This window comes from Talpa occidentalis, unplaced genomic scaffold (assembly GCF_014898055.3).
Source record: "Talpa occidentalis isolate TD23 unplaced genomic scaffold, MPIMG_talOcc4v2.1, whole genome shotgun sequence".
In the NCBI taxonomy this organism is placed as follows: domain Eukaryota; kingdom Metazoa; phylum Chordata; class Mammalia; order Eulipotyphla; family Talpidae; genus Talpa; species Talpa occidentalis.
The window spans coordinates 110,854,359-110,876,574 of record NW_026555331.1 but is presented as its reverse complement, the minus strand read 5'-3'; the positions used below and the strand labels follow the sequence as shown (position 1 = coordinate 110,876,574).

The 22,216-nt window shown below is 36.1% G+C and overlaps 1 protein-coding gene and 1 long non-coding RNA gene across 3 annotated transcripts in view; one reads left to right on the top strand and one right to left on the bottom strand.

Moving 5' to 3' along the window:
• The window catches only part of LOC129145332 (uncharacterized), a 40,643-nt gene extending 27,963 nt beyond the window's left edge, over nucleotides 1-12,680 (bottom strand). The window contains exon 1 of the long non-coding RNA XR_008550791.1: nucleotides 12,533-12,680. This is a non-coding gene — a long non-coding RNA (uncharacterized LOC129145332). The remainder of the gene's footprint in view (nucleotides 1-12,532) is intronic.
• The window catches only part of AOAH (acyloxyacyl hydrolase), a 177,656-nt gene that overhangs the window by 110,741 nt on the left and 44,699 nt on the right, over nucleotides 1-22,216 (top strand). For both annotated transcript variants that reach the window (XM_054692470.1, XM_037510299.2), the window contains exons 13-14: nucleotides 3,920-4,011; nucleotides 20,364-20,443. In XM_054692470.1, the coding sequence (XP_054548445.1) occupies nucleotides 3,920-4,011; nucleotides 20,364-20,443 (172 nt within the window). The remainder of the gene's footprint in view (nucleotides 1-3,919; nucleotides 4,012-20,363; nucleotides 20,444-22,216) is intronic.

Sequence of the window (22,216 nt, the reverse complement as noted above, 5' to 3'; positions counted from 1 at the left end):
AATAAGCCAAAAAGAAAAAGAAAAATACCGGATGGTCTCACTCATAGCAGGAATCTAGAAAACTTAAATAAGGGACCAGGAAATAAGAAAGTGAAAATCAAAATCAACAAAAAACTATGAACCAGAGACACTTTTTGGGGGCGGGGAGGAAAGGATTGGGGTCAGAATTGGGCGTTTGCAATTGTATGGGGGAATATAAAAATAAAATTTAATATTTAAAAAAAATAAAATAAAATAAAATAAAATAAAATAAAAATAAAATAAAAATAAATATGTGTATACAAATGAAAATGAGATCTATAATAATCCCACCAAATAGAGGTAATTGCTTACATTTCTCTCTCTAATAAATTATATATATATTCTATAATAAAAAAAAAAAAAGAATATTAAAATCCTCACAAACACATGTTATGTCATCAGTAGGATGAGGAAAAAATGGGAGCTATGCAATAGTTGACAATATTCATTGAGTTTCTGATGTGCTATACAATTTTAGAAAAATTTTCTTGGTAAATATTCTTTCTACACATGTATATTTAAGGTACATTTAAGATGACTTTCCTAAGAACATAAATGCTCAAGAGGAATAAGCATGAGCTGATGAGAAGACCTTAATTTGCATTTTTCTTGCCTTAAATGCTCGAAATATCTTGAGTATAATGTTGCGTGAATAGGCTTTTAGTGTTTAATGTGATATGACTTAAACATTCTCTTTTTGCTTGGGTCTATAAAACACTTGCTATTAATGACCGTGACTTCTCATTTTTATCTAACAAATTTACTAAGGAAGAAAAAATATATTGAGACTTCCATTTGCAGGCCAAAATCTCTCTATTATCTGGCAATAAACAGACACTAGGTGATCCATCCTAGACAAGATGCTTTACATAATGTAGGACTTCACTTGTCTACCTGCTTCTATTCCTGTCTTTTGACCCTCCTACAGTCCTGTTGAAATAAATAGGGTAATATTACAGCCATCAGAGATACTGAAACTGTGGCACTGGTAAAGTTACATCTTCCCTGATTTTGTATAGCCAAAGCTAGTAGAATTTTGCCATTAACAGGTGAGTGTTATATAACAGGTAATGTCATGTAACAGGTAAATGTCATAGATGTTGAGCCAAAAACAATACATATTTACATTAATGAAGTTAATCAAATAACCAGGATAAACCTATGCAGCTGACCTGCCTAAGCCTTCTGGGGCTCCAACTACAGGATATAAACCTACCCGGGTTCCATCTGTGATTCAGCATCAGCCACTATCCATTCCAGCTTAAATACTGAAGTGGGTGATACTAGGACTGTTTGGGGCTTCCTAGAGTGAAAGCCAGGAGTCCAGAATCTCCCTAGGCAGTTGAGACACATTTCTTAACTGAGAGAAAGCTGGGGACATGGAGACCCCATTTTCCCAAGATAGGGTTGTAGGCGATTTTCTTACCTGTCCTCTACCTCCTTCAAAATATACACTTCCCCAACTGAGAGATAAGAACTTTATCTCTTATCATTTCCAGTCTGTCATAACCAAATAATGGAATTTTACAGTATTTGTAGAACCAGACATAGAAGTTAGATATCCTGATTTCCAGGAAAGGTTTCTCCCTATTTTTCTAGGGTCCTTCAGAGTTAATATCCTCTATATTATTATCACAGGCTGCAGAGGGCATCAGACATACTGCACTGTGCCTGCTGGGTTCTTGTCTTAAGTCCTTCCTGTGAAGGGGTGAGTGGGGGACGGGGCTTACCATCCAGAATCAGATAACTAGTTCAATATCCAGTTTCCCAAATCAGAGTTGTCATTGAGCAAATGACTGAAGAAATAGGTGAGAGAGTTTTGTGGGAGAGTATTGCATTGTTCTTTTAACTTTTAGCATGTTTTACGGGTTGCTAACTTACTTAACACAGCTCATAAATTCTGCCTACATCTCACAAGTCACTTGCTTACTCACTATCTCAGCTTAACACATCTTGTGAGTTTCATCTGCTCTGTTTGTTTTTCTTGTATTCTCCAGCAGAATTGAATATTCTCAAATCCTACAGCAAGCACACATAATAAGCAGAAAACACCTGAAGAAAAAAAATAAGATTAAAACAGAGAAAATGTGTGATATATGGTGGCAGGAGAAACACAAACCCAAACAGAGAGTAGCTGAGTCACTGTGCTGAAATTCTGAGCAGAAAGTTGTGGGTGCCACCTACAACAGGGTGATGAAGTACCAGTCACTGGGACTGCCTGTTCCTGCAAAACTTCCATGAGCTTGTTTCTGCTCCTTTGATGAAGATAAATCATAATTAATACAGGTGTATCCCAAGAAGCCATCCTGCCCGACTACCTCCTCTACTTTCAGCCCTTCCTGTTCTGAAAAATTACACTTGGGATAAGAAAAAGAGTGGGGACATTGGAACTGACCTGTGGAAGAATGAGAGGATTGAGTGGAAGGATTGACCTGTGGAAGGAATTGACCTGTGGAAGGATGAGAGGAGAAGTAGAGGTAGCTCAAAGAGCCATGGGAAAGAGTGCAAGTCAGGAAAACTGACCTGTTTGAACAGATTCTTCATATGACTTCCTTTAAGAAGTAAATCACAGAGAGTTTTTTTTTTTTTCCTTTGTCCCCTGAATAACAAGAACTGTAGGCAAGATGTCTAATTCAGGGCATGTCATAGTTTTCTAGGGCTGCCATCACAAAGTACCAGAAACCAGGTACATAACACAATCAAAATATATTGCCTCACAGCCTTGAAGGTTAGTAATCTGAGATCTAATGTCAGCAGGATGGCTTCTCCCAAGGAATATGGGAGAGAATCTGTTTTATACCTCTGCCCTTCTAGCTAGCAACCACTAACAATCCTTGTGTTTCTTCCTTGCTTTGTAGGTTTTTTTTTTTTCATCTTGCAAAACTGAAATTCTGTGCTCTTAAACAACATGCTACGCTTTCCCCTTCCCATAACTCATGGTAATCCCCTCTGTACTTTCTGTGAGTTTATTAACTCTAAATACATTATATATGCATTTATCTTTTTCTCACTGGCTTATTTCACTTAACATAATACCATTAAGTTTCATCCATTTTGTAGCATGTGTCAGAACTGCCTTCTTTCTTCAAGGGTAAATAATATCCCTTAATATAAATATATAACATTTTGTTTCTTGAAATTCAAATATAACTAGGCATCTCATCTTTTTACTTGCTAAATCTGGCAATGAAATAATAGTCCAAACACATCAATCTAGACAAACATTTTCTAGAAAATAACCAGAGATGGGGTTTATCCCAGGGGTCATTTATGAAAGGAACAATGCAGGAACATAGCTGGCTACATTTTTCTTCTGTGATTTGTCACAAACTATATAGAAAAGTGACCAAAATGAATCCCAATTTTGTCATAACTCCACGTCAGGAGTCCTTGAATTGGAGTCTGTGATTATGTGAACTTTTGAAGTGATAAGTTATGTTGGGTATATGTGCTTCTTTGTGGGGAAAGGAATGCCAATGACTAAGAACATAGCTCTGTATTCAGGGAAGGCATTTGTGCTGGGAGCTTACATATAACTACATTTTCACTAGTAAATTTTCTGGTTATCTAAACTAAAAAATGGGGATGACTTCAGCAAATTTAAAAGAGAAGAAAGTGTGCCCATTCACTGAAGCAGTCCTTTCAAATGAGGAATGAACATAAGCTGCCACATATTCCACATCTTTCACAGAAGCTAACTGGGAGCCAGTTCATGAATGATGCTGATCTTTGGGAATTTTCTAAAGACAGTTAAAGTCAACAAACATATGAGCCCATAAAGAGAAAGATTAGAAATAGTAAGTGAAAAAGACAGGACAATTCCTAGGTAATAAATAATCTTACTACCTGCAAAAAGAAATGATCATTTTGATAAATACTGCTTTATTTTTTTCTTTAGAAATCCTTCATTAATTTACCAACAGCTATTTCTGATGAGCTTAACTGGCCCCAACTCTCTGGCACTACTGGATTTCTGGACTCCCCTGGCAGGTAAGTGTGTTTGCATACCCTCAAACATTTCTATGCAAAGAAAGAAAAAAAAGATGCTTCTTACTCCTCAGTTGCTGCAGTGGGTTGTAATGCAGTGGGTTGTAATGAAAATTACACATTAGCAGCATGGCAGGAGGGAGGACTTCTGCCTCAGGGACATAGAGTTGACCTTTAGTGGAAAACACTCAAACATATCACTGAATTTTTCTGATTCAAAGGACAAAGAAGCTTTCTTTTTACTTTTAAAAATTAATGTTTATAAAGGTAATTGTTAAAATTAATTGGCAAGTCTCAAGAAGCAGGAATCATGCTGTATTCTTTGCTCTGGATTTGAAGGAGAGACAATGCATAGCAAATTTTAGTGACACATAAGCCCAATGTTTTGTGTGTCTGGGTGTTAATTTAGGGTCAGAGTTACTCTTCCCAGGCCCTATACATGACAGGAATACTTGTGATGCTGCTGAGGATTTGCAAGTGCCCATGACATTGTAGAAAGCCATCAGTATAAGAGGTAATTTCTTTCCCAACACCTCCCAAATATTCATAAAGGCATAGAAAAATACAACAAATGAATGCCTCCTGTGTGAAAAAGGAATTTTATTTTAAGGTATGAAAGCTTCTATAACACAGATAGGACATCAAAAAGGACAAGATAAGCCATAGAAATGTGGGTAGAGAAAGTGTTCATGGGGCTGGTTTACCCAAATGCTAGGAGCAGGAATGCTGAAGGGACAGCCATAGTTTTGCTCTCTCTTTTTTTTTTTTTCACTTAATGAAGGACATTGCCTTTTAAATACTTTTTTAAATACTTACTAACTACAACCTTATCAGGCACAAATGTTCTAAATGTAAATAAGGCTTATCTTACGTCTGTAGCCAATTGTGATCAAGAGAGGAGGATGATCACAAAGGTATAAATAATAATATAACATATATGTCCTAAAAGAGCTCTCAACACAGAGCTATAGGCTTAATTAGAGAAAGAATTCATGGAAATGATCAACAACCACCTCCTTTTGGGGTGGTAGCGAAGAAGCCCAAACCCTAAAGGATTTAGGAGATTGGGGCAATGAAAGAGAAGGAGAGTAATCTAGGAAGATAACCAATCTCATATTTATGTAGGAATTACTTGTGACTATAGGGAAAGCAGAAGAGTTGTGTTTTCAAGTTTAGGGGTAGATTTTCAAGTTTAATCATATAAAAAAATAAGCTTATCCTTGTCATTAGTATAATAATACTAATAGTATGATCAATAGGAATACTATCATTCAAGAAGCATTCACTATATGTAAGCACTATACTCTTGTGTAGAGTTTGTCATTTCATCTCTTTGTAAGATAAGTGTTATTGTCTTCTGCATTCCAGCTGAGGAAGCTAATGGTTAAGTAATGAGGTTGAGAAATTTGACCAAGGTCACACATTAATAAGAAATGGTAGGATCTGGCATCATGGAACCTTATGTCATATTGTGCCAAAGAGAATAATTTTGTGAGCAAGGAATTGTCCCTTTGTTTGCAAGTGAAGTTAAAAGATTGGGAAATGACCAAGAATGATGGAGCCTCCTTTTGTAAAAAGGTGATGTTTGTTGTTGCAGATGTTGATCCTGTACCTGTTATCCCTTCCTAGGGTTCCTATACACTTTGCAGTCTGGGGCCCCCTTGGTCCCCATTCTCTATCTCTCTTGCCTCTGTTGTCATTGCTATTGCTCTTGTCACCTGAAAAATATACAGAGCTAACCCAGCTAAAGCAGCTTTCTGGAAGAAAGAGTCTTGTTTATCTCCCCACTGTCAATTGAGAAAATAATATTTAAGTATCCTGCACTCAATGCAGCTATCTATATATAAAAATATCTGGAAGTTGGGCCTCCCCAGTGGCGCAGCAGTTGAGCACTGGGTTGTGAAGTGCCCGCAGCCTCTGCAGCACCGGTTCAATCCCCGGCTGCTCCTGGCCACCAGAGGAGGGTCCCACATGGCGTGCAGACCTCTCCTGCCACCCGCTGCTCCCCTGAGCAGTGTACTTGGGTCCTTCTGTCTGCTCTGCTTCCCGCTCTGGTTCTGGTGAATTCTCTCACCCTCCCGTGCTTCTGACTGTACCCAGTGCTTGTATAAATAAATAAATCTTTATAAAAAAAAATCTGGAAGTTTCTCTTCACTAAGGCATTTATAATAATAGCAAGAAAATGAGTTATGAATTTAAAATGACCACAGTTTACTGTATTTTTAATGGCCACCTAAAATCACATATGAATCCTATAAAACTCAGTCACCTTTTCACCTAAATCTTATGAAGTTTCTAGGTGGGGAATAGCAGTGCAATGTTTAAAATTAATTGCCAAGCAGTCCAAATCTTCACTGAAGTCACTCAGAGAACGAAAGAGTAATCTATTCAATGTGGCCAACAAAACTGTTGAATCTTATTTCCTCATGTGTTTGCATTTCCAGCTCACACTCACTAATAGTTGCCCCACATCTGCTGGATCAAATTTTCCAAAAACTACTGAAACTGAGATCCTGCTCCCAAGCAGACTCTGCTTGGTTTTATTTAGTTTTTGTTGGGGGTGGAGAGATAACAGGGTGAGTCATTGTCTTCTTCCTTTCTCCATCTGTTCTGTCTTCACACAAGAGATTTCCTCCTTTATCAATCCCTTAGCAGTTTCCACCCATCAGCTATCATAGCCCAGTAGGCAGACAAAACTTCCTTGGAAGAATAGCAGTGGGATAAAAAGAAGAGGAAAATGTGTGAGGTTTCACACATAAAGAGTTTATAATTCTTCTAAGAACTGTGCAGAGAACCTGACACCATGTCACAAGGGAAGTGATCAGCTAGGTATGACTTACGTGAAAATTATCTATATCCTGAGCTAGTATGTGCTGACTCAGCACATTTTGTATTAAGTTTCATATTGCTGTTTACAAAAGCTCATAGTCCACAGTCAAGTCAATACTTGGTAAGTCCAAGTATTGGTCAATACTATGTAAGTCCAAGTCAATACTTGGTGTTGTCCTTATCTGTTGCTTTTCTAAGGAGATACACATCACAGCTAGTTTTTCAACTACCCTGCAGTAGCTTTTATCTGAATGTGTTTCTGGGGTGGGTATGGGGGCATCAAATTATCCAATTGTCCCTCTGTGAGTGCCTTCATCTCTTGTGTTTTGTACCTGTATTCTCTGCTAATCAACTGGAATGAGGAAGACTATATTGGGCTGTTTTGATAAAAAAGGAAATTCCCTCTCAGGAATCTTATTTACAATGTATTCTCCCATTAAGCAGATATAGGCAGTATGACTCCCTGTATATAACCATTCAGTACAGGCCTCGTAACAGCAGTTACTGCTAAACTACCTCAGATACTGTCATGTAAGTTTTACCTGCAGATAAACTATGCTAGGCCAATCTCTGTAAAAGAAAAAAGTTATGAATTATGTACAAAATAATAAAAAGAGATTAGCATATGATAGAGGTTCTCTTCTGGTAGAATCAGAAGATTGAAGAAGCAGTATTCATGAGAAATGTGGACAGCTTTCATGGGCATATTGAGCAAATGAATCCAAATGCTTATCTACATGGGACAGAATTTACAGATTTCTCTATTCAAATACATCTCTAGAATGTATTTCCTTTTATCTGTGATCATCCTCATGCTTTGACTATTAACATGCTCTTTTTGAAAAATGTACCTTTGCAAGCAAAAAGATACAGTTTGTGAGAAAAGAGGGTTGTTTTCCTTTCCTTCTCCCATTATGCCCTCACCCCCTCAAAATATAAGATCTCCTTTATGAGATGAATGTAATTCTAATTGAAATTACATTAATGCATTAAAAGACAAACATAGCTCCTCAGTTTCACAAATCTTTATTTGCTTCATTTAATTAGACATTAACAAAATTTGTCCTGTTGACTCTTGAGCTTCAGAAAATTCAAAAAGCAGTATCTCTTCAAAAAAAATTTTTAGTATTTTTTTCCAATGTGATTCAAAAAGCAATTGAATAAGTAAAAAGGAAAAAAAAAATAAGCCACCTCTGTGATGTTGGTAGCTTTGGGGCTGGAAGACTGTCAAGAGGAGGGAGAACTAATAGCTCTAAATGGAAAGAAAAATGTATTTTTTAAAAGATTAAAAGCAGTATTTTGTGTTCAGATCACCTTCAAAAGCAATTAATGTAACTCAAAAATCCTAAGTAAATTATAGAAACCATAGCCTATGACACATATAGAAAGATGGGAAATAATAGCAACATTTCAGAAAGGAATAACTTCTTGTTTAAAAGCAATACCTGAAGTGTCAGAGCCCCATGAGTAAGTGTATTCTAGTGGGAGAAAAACTATGTACAGAAACAAGGGTTTTAGTTCTGGGTGACCCTAAGTGCAACATTTAGAACACCCAGACCTCATTTATATGATGACAGTAAGTTGTACCAAGTAACTGCTGGCATTATCCAGTGTTAAAGTTTAGTGATTATAAGGCAATGTCATACAGAAGTCCACATCCTGTTTATGTTTATGATGCTGCTTGATTTAGAAGCACTAAAGAAATTGCCGTGGTGAGATACTTCTGCTTCTCCCCACCAAATGTACATTTCTCCACCCCTTAACTACTGAGCCTTGAGAAAAGACATGGCCAATTTTATGGGTCATAGCTGAAATGCTCTAGGAACATTTCGCCAGGGCAAAATGCGTAATAAGTTCATGCATGGTAAGTCTTGCATTGTGTGATACCAGATGCTTGACTGGTTATTAATTAAAGTGGTACTCTATTATTGTCCTTTATGTACACTATTTCCTCCTAGCATACCCCAGAAGGAAACAGCTAGCCCCAAATTCTTAACAAAAATAACCTTCTGATGAGGTAACCACATCTAAAATGAGCATTTAAGTCTGTCTGACTTCCTTCTTCTGAATGTGGGGCCAAGAGATAGTACAGTGAGTGGGGTTATGCAGGCTGGGGCCAAATGTTAGGCAAGTTCTTCAAAGGTGGGGGCTGTAAGAGATTGGAAGGGTAAAGAGAGCAGCTGAACTTTTCTAAAGAAGTCAATAAGAAGCTGAAGTTAACCATAAAGATCATGAAAGCTAAAAGAATCAAAAAAGCTACCATATCAAGCTACAGATATAAGAAATGAAAAAGGAAGTGAACAAGCCAGATGAAATTTTCTAGAGTAAATGTTACTCCTACCTCTGGCTTAAATTTGTTTTATGAGCTATAGATGAAGCAAAGACTATTCAAGGACGTTTATGCACACATCTTTGGTGAGAAGCTGTCCTAGAATTGGAGTGTCAAAGGTTATCTATTCTCTCCCACCAATAGACATTACGTGAGAGAACAATTTTGAAATGCAGTATATAACTCCAAACCAAGTCACTTGGGGCATTAAAAACAGAAAATTGGAGAGAAGGGATTTGCAGCTATGATTTGCTAACCTAATTTCATGTTTAAAAAAAGACACATAAGTACTAAACACTAATGGACTTAATAACCTTATTAAACCTATTATTCAAAAATTCAAAAAGACATAATTGCAAGTGATTAGCCACCTTATAATTATACTTTGCAAAACAATTAGCCAGAGAGTTGGTCATTTGAATTTGGGTGAGGCTGATTGGAATAGTTTATAGCAGGGGATTTCCAAGCGTGACCCATGGACCTCTAGGGCCATTTCTGGGGGTCCACAAAGCAAAAATTATTTTGACAGCAATATTAAAAACAAAATTTGCCTTTTGCACTGTGGAATCATTTGCACAAAACAATAATAGGTGAAACTGCTGATATCTGAGCATGAATCAGCACAGTAATTCATGGAAGAGGTCTTTATATCCACACACTCCTGGTTTAAAATAGAGGGATATATTCCCTTAAAAGTGATGATAGGTGTGGTGTGGTAAAGTCCTATGTGGTGATAGGTGTGGTGTGGTAACATCCATCTGAAAGGTTGTGATCCTATACTTCTGAATTATACTATGTTGTAAACTAATATTACTTCAATTAAGTATATTGAGTTTCATGGAACTCCATCTTTATTGAAAAACACTATGAAGCAGGGGCCTCCCTAGTGATGCAAGGGGTTAAGAAACAGAACTATGAAGCTATCCACAGCCACAGCCAGTGCAGCACGAGTTTGATTCCCCGCCAGGGAGCTGACCCACATGGTGCAGCATACCTCTCCTGCCCCATCCCCTGCTCCCCTCAGCAGTGTATTTCAGTACACCTGCCTGTTCTGCTCCCCGCTCTGTCTCTGGTAAATCCTTTCACCCACCACATCTCTAGCCTGCACCCCAGCTCTTGAATGCATAAATAAATAAATCTTTTTTAAAAAAATAAAGAAAAACACTATAAAACAAACTAAGATTACTCAAACTTGGATATATGGCAGATGTGTTGTCTAAACCAAATGAAATAAGCCTGATGCTTTTAGGAAAACAACTGAGAATATTGGTTGCTTATAAATTTTAAGCTTTCAAAGAAAATTCTGAATTTTAGAAAACTTGTATTTTCTACTATGAACTTGACTGCTTCCTAGTACTTGAAGACTTTTCTGTTGAGATACATGGTGTTAGCAGCAAATATGATTTTTCAACATTATATCATAAAATGCATCAACATTTTGGGATATCTGTGTAACTCAGTGAACCAATATTTTCTAAATGACCGATGGGTAATATATTAAATCATGCCTGGGGAGAAGATCCATTCAAAGTGCCAAATAGACCAATGAATTTTAATGTAACATGGTGCAAATAGTTCATTGATAGAATTTCAAATTCCATTTTATAGCTAATCATCTTTAAGAAACTACCACTTGTCAAGTCTAGCTGTAGAATCAAAGAAGGCCATCCATAGTTATCTAAAAAGCATATTAAAATGCTACTCCCTTTTCAAATTATATGTGTAAGGCCAGAATTCCTTCATATTTTCCCACTAAATAAATATCAAAAAAGACTGAAATATCAAAGCAAATATCAAAAAACAGATAGGAGAATCCAGTTGTCTTTTATTAAGCCAGACACTTAAGATATCTGCAGAAATGTAAAACAATGACATCCTTCCCACTAATTGGAGGTAAAGGCATTGGAAAATATTTTTTCCAGAAAAAAAATGTTGTTTTTGTTAACTTGCAATGATTTTATTGTGATAATTTAAAATGAATTAATAATTAAATGTTCTTTCAAATTTCTAATGCACAAATATGATAGTTATAACTTACATAAACAAGCACTTTCTGGGTTCCTCAATAATTTTTAAAATGTAACACATCATGAAAGCAAAAAAAAAAAAGAGAATCATCATTCCAGAACGTGAGTGTAAAAAAGAAATGCGGTTGATAACAGAGGCCAAGGGGTGTCAACATTTAAAGATGTGGGAAGAGAAAACTGAGAAGGAGCTGTCCTAAAAGTAGAAAGAAAACTGAAATGGTTTAGAGGAGAGTGAGTTAAGAAAGTGTTTCCAATGGAAAAGGGTCATCAGAGAAGGACATTAGAGGCAGAAGAAGAGAACTGGAAAAGACATCTGGGTGCTGAAGACAGACACTGAGAGGACTTTGGAAATGCTTCAGGGGGCAGAGATGGGAGCATGGTTGGAGAGAACAGGGTTAGAAGGTATGAAGGAAATACACGTGAGTATGAGCAACTCCTTTAAAAAAAATTACTATTAAAGGGAGAAGAGAAGTGGATGATAGCTGGTGGGGAGTGAAAGATCTGGAAGATACTTTTAGATTAGAAATCCCACAGCATGTGTAATGATAAGAATAGTAAGAGGAAGACAGGTGGATGAAGAAGGGAGAAGTCCAAGAAAAGCAAGGAGGGATGGACTTGGGGACACTGCCCTTGGGCAAGAAGAACCTTCGGCAGACACTGTGGCACCACACAAGCAATCTTCCTGTCATATGACCAACTTCCCCATCTGATCTCCCCTGGGTCCAATTTATTTTTAATTTTTTAAATTCATTTACTCATAAGTATATGTTCTTTTTTACAAAAAAAAATTGAGGTAAATAAAATAAAAAAAAACCCTCCCCCTTGTTATCAATCCATTGCGATTTCATTCAGACCCTTTACATGCATATATTTGTACAAAAGGAAATACTTCATTGGGATTTTCTCCTAAATGACATCATACTATCATTGTCAAATTAATGTTTCACCTTATAATGTTTTTTGAAGTAAATTCTATTCTTGTTCAATTCTAAATGACAGTTCATGAGATGTCTGTTTTATTCTCCCATTGATAGTCAACTTATTTCCAATTCTTCTACTTCAATAATTCTAATAATGTATTGTCTCTCTATGAATACATGTGAGGATTTCTTTAGAAAAAAAATGCTGGATCACAACATATATATATTCAATTTTATAATCCCTCCCAAAAGATTCGGCCAATTTATAGTTCCACAAATAGTATATGAAAGCAATTGTTTCTCACACCCCAGCCAATACTGAATATTGCCAACCTTCTTAATTTTTTCAAATCTAAAAAATATTTTTGTTTCTCTAGCATTCTGATAGTAAGTCTGAGCATATTTTCATAAACATTTACCCTCTTCTTTTCCTGTCTAGTTAATACTTCTCAGGCTTCCACTCCAGCCACTTGGAGGGTAGTTCTTTTAGACAACTCTTTCATGCTAACCTCCATCTCAAGTGCAGAAGTCAGGCTTGACTTTGGACTGTAGCCCTACCTCAGTACATTATGGAGCACCATAGTGATAGGTACTCAATAAAAGAACAACTGAGTAAGTTCATAATGACATCACTTTACATTTGCAGAGCACTTTGCAATGTGCAAACTTCTTTCCATTGCATTTTATCATATTGCCTAAATCAAATCAGATTTGCAGGATTCACAGTTCAGGGAAAATGCTAGGAACAATGGAAGACGAGCATAAAAAGCAGGAATTGAATCTCCAGCTGCATGGCGTGATGCATGTAAAATCAGTGTAATGTAAACCTATGAAAAAATTTATTAAAATTTTAAAATAACCACACAACAAATTTGAGAAAAAATAAATTAAAACTATCACTTAGTAGCCAGGTAGAAAGAATAAAGTAAAGGCAGATATGCTAACAAGTGAATTTATTTAGACAACTCTTCTAAATAATAGATCAACAACTCTTCTTTAGTAATAGATCATCAAGACTTGATGTGAATTTTTATCCAGAATAATATAATTTTGCTGCCTATATTGATTAAAGTTAATAAACAACCTCTGAATTTATCTAGTAAAATTCATGTAATGAACTGAATCTCCGATTTCAGACCATCTCAATGCTCAAACTACAAATCACATAGAAAGTTCAATATTCTTCAAAAACTGTTCCATGAAACAGTACTTCTATAAGATGTTAAAGGAAATTGCACACATTTAAAAAAAAATTCCTGGGTCAAATAAGTTTTGGAAATTCTGGTTTAAATAAAAGGAAGCAAGTTTATTTAGTGTAAAACTTATCACAATCTTTAATAAGCCAAAAGGCTTTGTATATCTCCAAGACTTAATAGGAAACATTTCCTTAACTTATTTGACCACAGAACTATGCATAATCTCTGTGTGCGTGTGTGTGAGTGTGTGTGTGTGTTTTGAGAAAGACACATCTCAAGAAACTACTGCCTCATAGAGCATCCTTTGAGAAATGCTGATTAGATTATTAAAATAACATTCTGTGTTACAACATCTTTTCAATTTTATGAGTATTCACAGATTTAAATTTCTCAATTTTATCACAGTTTAATTTTTACCCTGATACTGTTACCTAGAATCAAATCTGGGGCTGGAACAGCCAGGATGGAGAGAGTTATGACTGCTACAAGTTTAGAGAACAGCAGAGGAAAGAATATTAGTGGGAGGTTAACTTAACAGGTAAGAAGCCTTGTCTGAGTGCTTTAGCTCATGAATTATTGAACACTGTGGCCAGGAAATTTATTTCCCTATGCTATTTTGCTGCTCAAAATTCAAAATCTATCATGCTGTCTTGCTAATCTTTTCATGTCTGAACTCCTAGGACCTCCTCTACAGTCATCCTCACCCCTACTTACACCGCTGCATAATTAGTGCATTGCTAGGCTCTCTGAATACACAAAGAGTCATATTCTGCATGTTTATCTCCCTCTGAAACTGAAATCTCGGTTGTTCTGTAATGCAGTGAATTTGGGGTTGCTCAGCGCTCTGAGATGTGGCTAGTATCAAAGGACTAGAAAGAATGTTAAAAGTTCTTTAATCCATCTCCCTGGCCCCATGCTGGCCTGACCTCATTCACATCAGAAAGAAATCTATCCTTTTATTTTTTGACCTCCTAGCAACAGGGTCCGTGAATAAAGCCTGTCTAGTCTCTAAGTTATCCAATTTTATCCTTATCCACAACCCTGTCCTGCCCTTTCATATCAAATGTTACCATTTATTTCTTACCAACCTTGCTACCAGCCTTCCAAACCCCCAGTTTTTTCTTTTCTTTTTTTTGGAAAATTACTTCCTAAGATTCAACTTAATAGGGTTTGAGAATTTATACCCACTATCACTGTCTCTGGAGAGAATCAGAAATAGCCTGGGAAACTTCACTAGGACCTGAAATCATTGTTGCTTGACTAATATCACGCTTGGTTCATCCCCAAAATTTCTAACTCACCAAGCCTTTTGGGAAATTTTGTGGGCTGTGCTTTATGTCATCATAGGAGGCACAATTTTTTTTTCAGTTTAAAATCAACCTTTTAATTTTGTTGACATTATTCTTGAGGTGCATTCTTGATTGCACTCTTCGGTTTGTATTGGTTTTCTTTCAGTCGGTGTGAAATGGAACCGAGGATCTAGGATAAAATGGTTTTTGCTTACACTTGCCCATATTGGGAAAAGCAACTAGCCGTCATTCTGTGTGAGAGTTACCTATTTCGTTTTCTGTGAATTTTTTAACCTTTAAAATATATTTCTTAAATGTCTTTATGTGAGCCAGAGGAGAAAGACAAATGCCAGATGATATTGCTGCAATGTGGAATATAGAGAAACAAAGCAAAATCAGACAAAACCAAACCAAAATCAAATCCTAGAAATACGACTGTAAAACTGACCCTACCTGTGGGGACCAGGGGAAGTGGAAGGCAAAGAAAGGTACACAATGGGCTATGGTGCAGACTATGGTGCCTTGGTGGTGAGTGTAATGTGGTAACATACATCTGAAGGCATAGGATCCTATATTTCTGAATCGTGTATAGTTTTATAAACCAATGTTACCTGAATTTAAAAAACTACTAGGGGTCTCCCCAGGGCACAGCAGGTTGAGTGCAGTGCTGTGAAGCTGTGTGCAGCCTCTGCAGTGTGGGTTCAATTCCTGGCCGGTCAGGGAGATTCCACATGGCCCAGCAGACCTCTCCTGCCACACCTGCAGCTCCCCTCAGCGGTATATTTCTGTCATCTGCCTGTTCTGCTCCCTGCTCTGTCTCTGATGAATCCTCTCACCCTCCTGTGCCTCTGACTGTACCCCAGTTCCTGTATAAATAAATAAATCTAAAATTAAAAAAAGAAAAGAAAACAAACCAATCAAAAAAATGAGCAGAAGATCTAGAGACACTTCTCCAAAGAAGACAGACAAATTGCCCACAGGAAAATGAAAAAAAAAAACTCACCATCATTTATCACCACAATGAGATACCAACACATCCTTGTGAGAATGGCACAATCAGAAAAACCATAAACAAGTGTTGGCAAGGGTGTGGAGAAAAAGGAACCCTTGTGCGGTGTTGGTGGGAATATAGACTGGTGCAGGCCCTACAGAGAATAGTATGGAAGTTTCTCAGAACATTTAAAATAGATCTACCATATGACCCAGCAATCTCTCTCTAAGATGTGTGTCAGAGGAATGCAAACACACTAATTTGAAAGGGCATATGAACTCCTATGTTCATTGAGGCACTGTAAACAATAACTAAGTTATGGGGGACAAAAACAAAATATTCAATGACAGGCAAGTGAATTAAGAAGATGTGGTTATGCATGTAATGGACCACACTCATCTATAAAAATGATCCTGCCAATTGCAACAACATGGATGGAGCTGGAGGCAATTATGCTGAGAAAAATTAATCAGAAGGGGGAAGACAAATACTAGTTGATTTATCTCATGTGTCAAGTATATAGAAATAAAGCCCAAGGACAGACGAAAACAAACCTTTGAAACCTTACCATAGAATTGAGGCTACCAGAAAGGAAGGTGGGTTGGCACAAAATGGGAATGGGGTTCATGGACTGTGGCAGAGAATTATTGGTGTTTTGGTGGTAAGCTGGTATGATAATATACATTTGTAGAGGTATAAACCTATACATCTAAAATATGCAGGGTATTGCAAATATATGTTACCTCAATAAATGTAATTTTTTAAAAGTAAATCAATAGGCTCCAAGAGAGATTCCCACAAGACAAAATTACTAAATTGTATGCTATATGGGAGCATTTTGAAAGGATGTCAAAAAATTGTAAAGGATTTGGGGGTGAATTGATGGAAAATGTTTAGAAAATTAAGCATAGAGATAAAAGGCAGCTATTAACTCCAGGGAAGTAAAAGAGTTGTGAAGCAAAACAAAAGCAACCCTAGTTTTTTTGATTTGTGAATAACTAAATCCTCCTCTCAACAGTGGGAAATGCGTAGATAATGAAAAAGACTAAAAAGTATGTTATTTAGGAATAAAATACTGACTCAGGTAATTAAGGTTGAAATTTGTTGCCTCTGGTAATGTAAAAATGGGCAGGGAAGAAGAGTTTGGAATTGTTGATTATCACCACAAGTCTTATAGATAAAAATGCTTAACTTTGGAAATATCAGGCTCACAGCTCAAGTTCAATTTTCACTGAAGCTTGCTCTGACAACTTAATCCTGGTCACCCTGCCTCCCTTTTTTTTTTTTATTAGCATTTTTTATTTAAATTATCTTAAAAATTATCTTAACATTGTTCTATGTTATTAAGTGAATTAAGACAAGCATTGAAAATGTCTCAACATTTCCTTGATGCCTTTTCTTTTTTTTTTTCATTTTTTATAATAAATTTTATTTTTATATTCCCCATATAATTGCAACCCCCCCATTCTGACCCCAATCCCTCCCCTCCCACCCTCCACCCCCCAAAAAGTGTCTCTGGTTCATAGTTTTTTGTTGATTTTGATTTTCACTTTCTTATAGTTATTCATTTTCCTGGTCCCTTATTTAAGTTTTCTAGATTCCTGCTATGAGTGAGACCATCCGGTATTTTTCTTTTTCTTTTTGGCTTATTTCACTGAGCATGGTCCCTTCCAGTGCCATCCATGTTGCTGCAAATTGCATGTGTTTATCTTTTTTGAATGCTGAGTAATATTCCATGGTATATATGTACCACATCTTCTTGATCCAGTCATCTATTTTTGGGCATTTGGGCTGTTTCCAAAGCTTAGCTATTGTAAACAGTGCTGCTATAAACATAGGGGTGCAGGTGCTCTTTGGAATTGATGTTTCTGTGTCCTTTGGGTAAATACCTAGGAGTGGAATTGCTGGATCATATGGAAGCTCTATGTTTAGTAGGTCAAGAAATCTCCACACAGCTCTCCATAGTGGTTGGAACAGTTTGCACTCCCACCAGTAGTGCAGGAGAGTTCCTTTTTCTCCACAACCTCGCCAACATTTGTTGTTGCTAGTTTTTTTAATATGTGCCATTCTCACTGGTGTAAGATGGTATCTCATGGTAGTTTTGATTTGCATTTCCCTGATGACAAGTGATGTTGAACATTTTTTCATATGCCTGTTGGCCATTTGCATTTCCTCTTCAGAGAAGTTTCTTTTTAGCTCTTCTGCCCATTTTTTCACTGGATTATTTTCTTTGTTGTTGTTGAGTCTCATCAGCTCTTTGCAGATTTTTGTGATCAGTCCTTTATCATTAGTGTTGGGTGCAAAAATGTTCTCCCAGTCAGTGGGGTTTCTCTTTGTTTTTGTTATTGTCTCTTTTGCTGTGCAGAAGCTCTTTAATTTGATGTAGTCCCAGCTTTTTATCTTTGCCTTCACTATCACTGCTTTGGGTGATGTATCTGTAAAGATGTCTTTGATGTGCAAATCACGTAGTGTTTCGCCTATATTTCCTTCTATATATTTTATGGTTTCAGGTCTTATGTCTAGTTCTTTAATCCATTTTGAGTTGATTTTTGTGTATGGTGTGAGGTAGTGGTCAAGCTTCATTCTTTTGCATGTAGCGACCCAGTTTTCCCAGCACCATTTATTGAACAAACTTTCTTTGCTCCAATGCATAGTCTTTGCTCCTTTGTCAAAGATTAGTTGACCATAAATCTGTGGGTTTATTTCTGGATTTTCTATTCGATTCCATTGGTCTGTATGTCTGTTCTTGTTCCAATACCATGCAGTTTTGATGATTATGGCTTTGTAGTAGAGTTTGAAGTCTGGGAGTGTGATGCCTCCATTCCCTTCTCTTTTTTTCAGGAGAGCTTTGGCTATTCGGGGTTTTTTGTGATTCCATATGAATTTCATCAATAATTGTTCTATTTCTTTGAAGAATGACATTGAAATTTTGATTGGAATAGCATTGAATCTGTATATTGCTTTTGGTAGGATGGCCATTTTAATAATGTTTATTCTTCCAATCCATGAGCAGGGGATGTCTTTCCATTTCTTTGTGTCTTCTTCTATTTCTTTTAACAGTGTTTTATAGTTTTCTTTGTATAGGTCCTTTACCTCTTTTGTTAGATTTATTCCCAAATATTTGAATTTTTTTTTGTTTCAATAATAAAAGGGATGGTTTTTTTGATTTCTTCTTCTTCAGATTTATTGTTTGTGTATAGGAAGCCTGCCTCCCTTTTTTTAAATATCATTTTTGACCTATCATCCTCCATAATTTGCTTAATGATGATGTGTAAATGTTTTTTTCTGCTAGAATGTCAATAGCACAGGAGCAAGAATCTTTGTCTTTTTCATTTACCACGTGTCTCAGGTACCAAAGACCGTGTCGAGAACATCATAGGGCTCTATAAATATCCCTCAAGTTAAAAGAATTTGATTTTTATTTACACTATGTGCTTAGAAAACTTTAATTTTAAAAATTAAAGAAAGTCTTCAACCTCAAAACCCTACAAAAAGAAAATATCTCATACTTAAAATATTATTCAAACATCTTGGTTTTCTGTTAAGAGTACCACTTTCAGTGGAGGGTAAGTGCCCAACCCTGATACATACTAACCTTTCTGAAGAACAAACAGTTGGCAAGCACTCTAGTATGAGTGATAGTTACATAAATATCTTTTAAATTTAATGGTGATTTCCATAAGGTTTTACAATATGTAGTCATTATAATGGAAAGAAGATGCAATACCTTTGAGGGGTAATTGGACAGTTCTGAGTTTATTGCTCATTAATTTTTGCCTGGTCTTATTTAGAAAAATGATTTTAAGAAGCCTTTGAAGGTATAGATAACAACTTTTAATTAAGTTAAACTTTACAAATTAAGATAGAAAATCAAAGATGGGACAAATAGTTAAGAAAATTACTTAAACCTATGTGCATTTACAGCCTGATGACACTGGTATTAAATTTGTCTCTACACTCTGTGTCCATTAATATGAGATTCATGTACAAGTAATAGAAAGATTCAATGTATGGTGGTTTAAATAATATAATGTATTGAAGTTCAGAGATGTAAAGTCCAGCTCTGGTATAGAAACTCAAGTTCACTGGTTCTTATGGATCCAGGAGATTTCCTGTACACACCTCTGCCTTCTCCATGCAGTACTTCTCCTGATAGTCCAAGATGGTAGCATTCCTGTTCTGAGCAGCAAATTAGAGAAAGAGAATAAAGGAACAAGGGTCACCTGCCAATTGTTTCCTAAGAAACATTTCCCAAAAATTGCCACTGGATAATTCTATTTTATCTCATTGTCCAGAACTTAGCAAAGTGACCACTTGTAATTGCAAAGGAAGCTGGGAGATGCAGTCATCCTTCTAGGCAGACTTGGGTCCTACTCAAACTTCCATCACAATGGACAAAGAATCTGCCACCACTGCATGGCAACAGAAAGAAGAATGAGAATATGGTCAGGTCAAGATAACAGAATTTGTAAAGACAACTTTACAGTAGTTTTTGAGAAGTTTACAGTAGTTTTTCACAAAAAGATTAAAAAGGAAGTCTTCGTTAAAAAAAGAAAAAGTTTGGACTCACCATACTGATGCATCTTATCTTACTGGACTATTTCTTATAACAACTCAATAATGCTTTGACAGTTTAGAGAAAACATGTCTGCAGATATTTGTTTTTCTGAGTTCATTTTTACCATGTTTTCTTGAATTGTAATGAAAACATGTCTTTGGATTCCATCTTGCAAATGCACTGACATTAACAATTACACGTACATATTTGTTTCAGAATTAAAAACTCTATTTACCTGCAGTTACGGAAAAGAAACCACTGCAATCACAGAGACTACCAGAACATTTCAAGAAATGGTATGTAGCTTTCCATTTACAGCTTTATCAGTTCTTACGACATAACATGTCTGGGAATCATCATCAACAGATTACACTTAGCACATAAAGTTAAACCTATTTACCATCCCTGTGCCATCTCTAACAGGAGTATTAAGAAATTTTCAAGTAATACATGTTTGAATTAAATGGATGACCTATAAATAATGCATTTTTTACAACAAATATTCTACACAAAATATTCTATTATTCTAAGAACAATATAGGTTTTGTAACGAATGAAATAATAGCTGCTATTTTCTGATCACTTACCAAGTACTAATAACACATTCTGTAAAATATTTTAGCTAATCCTTTCAAGGAACTGTAAGGCAAATATTATTATATTTCTTCAGTTCTAAGATACAACTGATTATTATAATAACTCTGGGGAGTGCTGAGGGAGGGAAAAAAGATGGAAAAAATTACAATGTACACATTGATTGCAACACTCCATCCAATATCAAATGTGTTAAAATCCATTTCTCAGAATTGACATTATAATGATATTCACAGTGATACAGCTGAGAAAACAGGCATTGAGAGACTAAGAACTATGTCCAGAATCACAGAGATAATAAGTTGCAGAACTGAATTTACACCAAGCTTGTCTCACTCCACTGAAATACCAACAAAGATAGTTGAGTCTATGGTGAAACTGATCTGCAGGAAGAGATTGGCCATACCTCTCTGCCTATAAATGCACCCAACAGATGGTGGGAGTTATCATTGAACCTGGCTATAAATCTTCATAGATACAAAATGAACATCACTTTATTGCACCTTCTTTTTTTTAGGGAGACACTCAAATAGCCCCAAATTGTCAATAGCTCTTTATCGATGTAGGCTATAAAAATCAAAGAACAAAGATGTTACACAGTTCTAGAAAATGATGGTCTGAAGTCCATTTTTTTAAATTTAGAATGACAAAGCACTGCCACAAGAAAATCAGTATATAGAATTGGATAGAATAGGTCAATTTCTGTTCTATTTTAAAAGATGAAAGAAAAAAACTAAATGTACCCAAAAATGGTAGAAAAAATACATTATGTTTCATAAATCATGGGTGATTTCTTTTTCTTTCTTTTGCTTTTCTGTTTCTCAGATTTTATTTTTACATAGAAATAATAACCTTTCTAAGCAAAACTTAGAAAGAAACAGTAAAGGGCTTATTCACAGTCTCATAGCCAAGGTAGCAGGTCATATAGCAAGAATAGGATTCTAGCAGAAGCACAGGCTGAAACTCTCTCTGCCCCAAGAGCATCAGCATTTCTCTCTCAAGACCCAGACAGGTCAATTCAACATCACTTTTCTACCCACAATGAATAAAAGAAGTGATGTTTTATAAAATCAAAAAGACCAAAATAAGATACTCCAAAAAGTACTCAGAACATTTAACATTTAGAGTAGACATTTCTCCTTTTGTGGTGCTATCTTGACAGCATTCCTTTACAATTCATATTATAAAGATGAAAAGGGAAAGGCAATGGGAGGAGAGACAAATCAAGGAAAAACACATGTCAAAATTTGATCGAAACCTGCAGCTTCTCTCAGACTTTTGTCTAATGAATAGATGCCAGAGGGTAGGAGAGGAATTATTTCCTTCCTTTTCTTTAATTTTCAATCCTTAGAAATGCACAAAAAAAAATGCACGCTTGTCTAGTATAACCTCTTTGAAGATGCTCCTTGACTATTTTTCTAAAGATGTAATTCTGAAAGGATTTTTTTCTGTTTCTCATAGTTACTCATTATTTA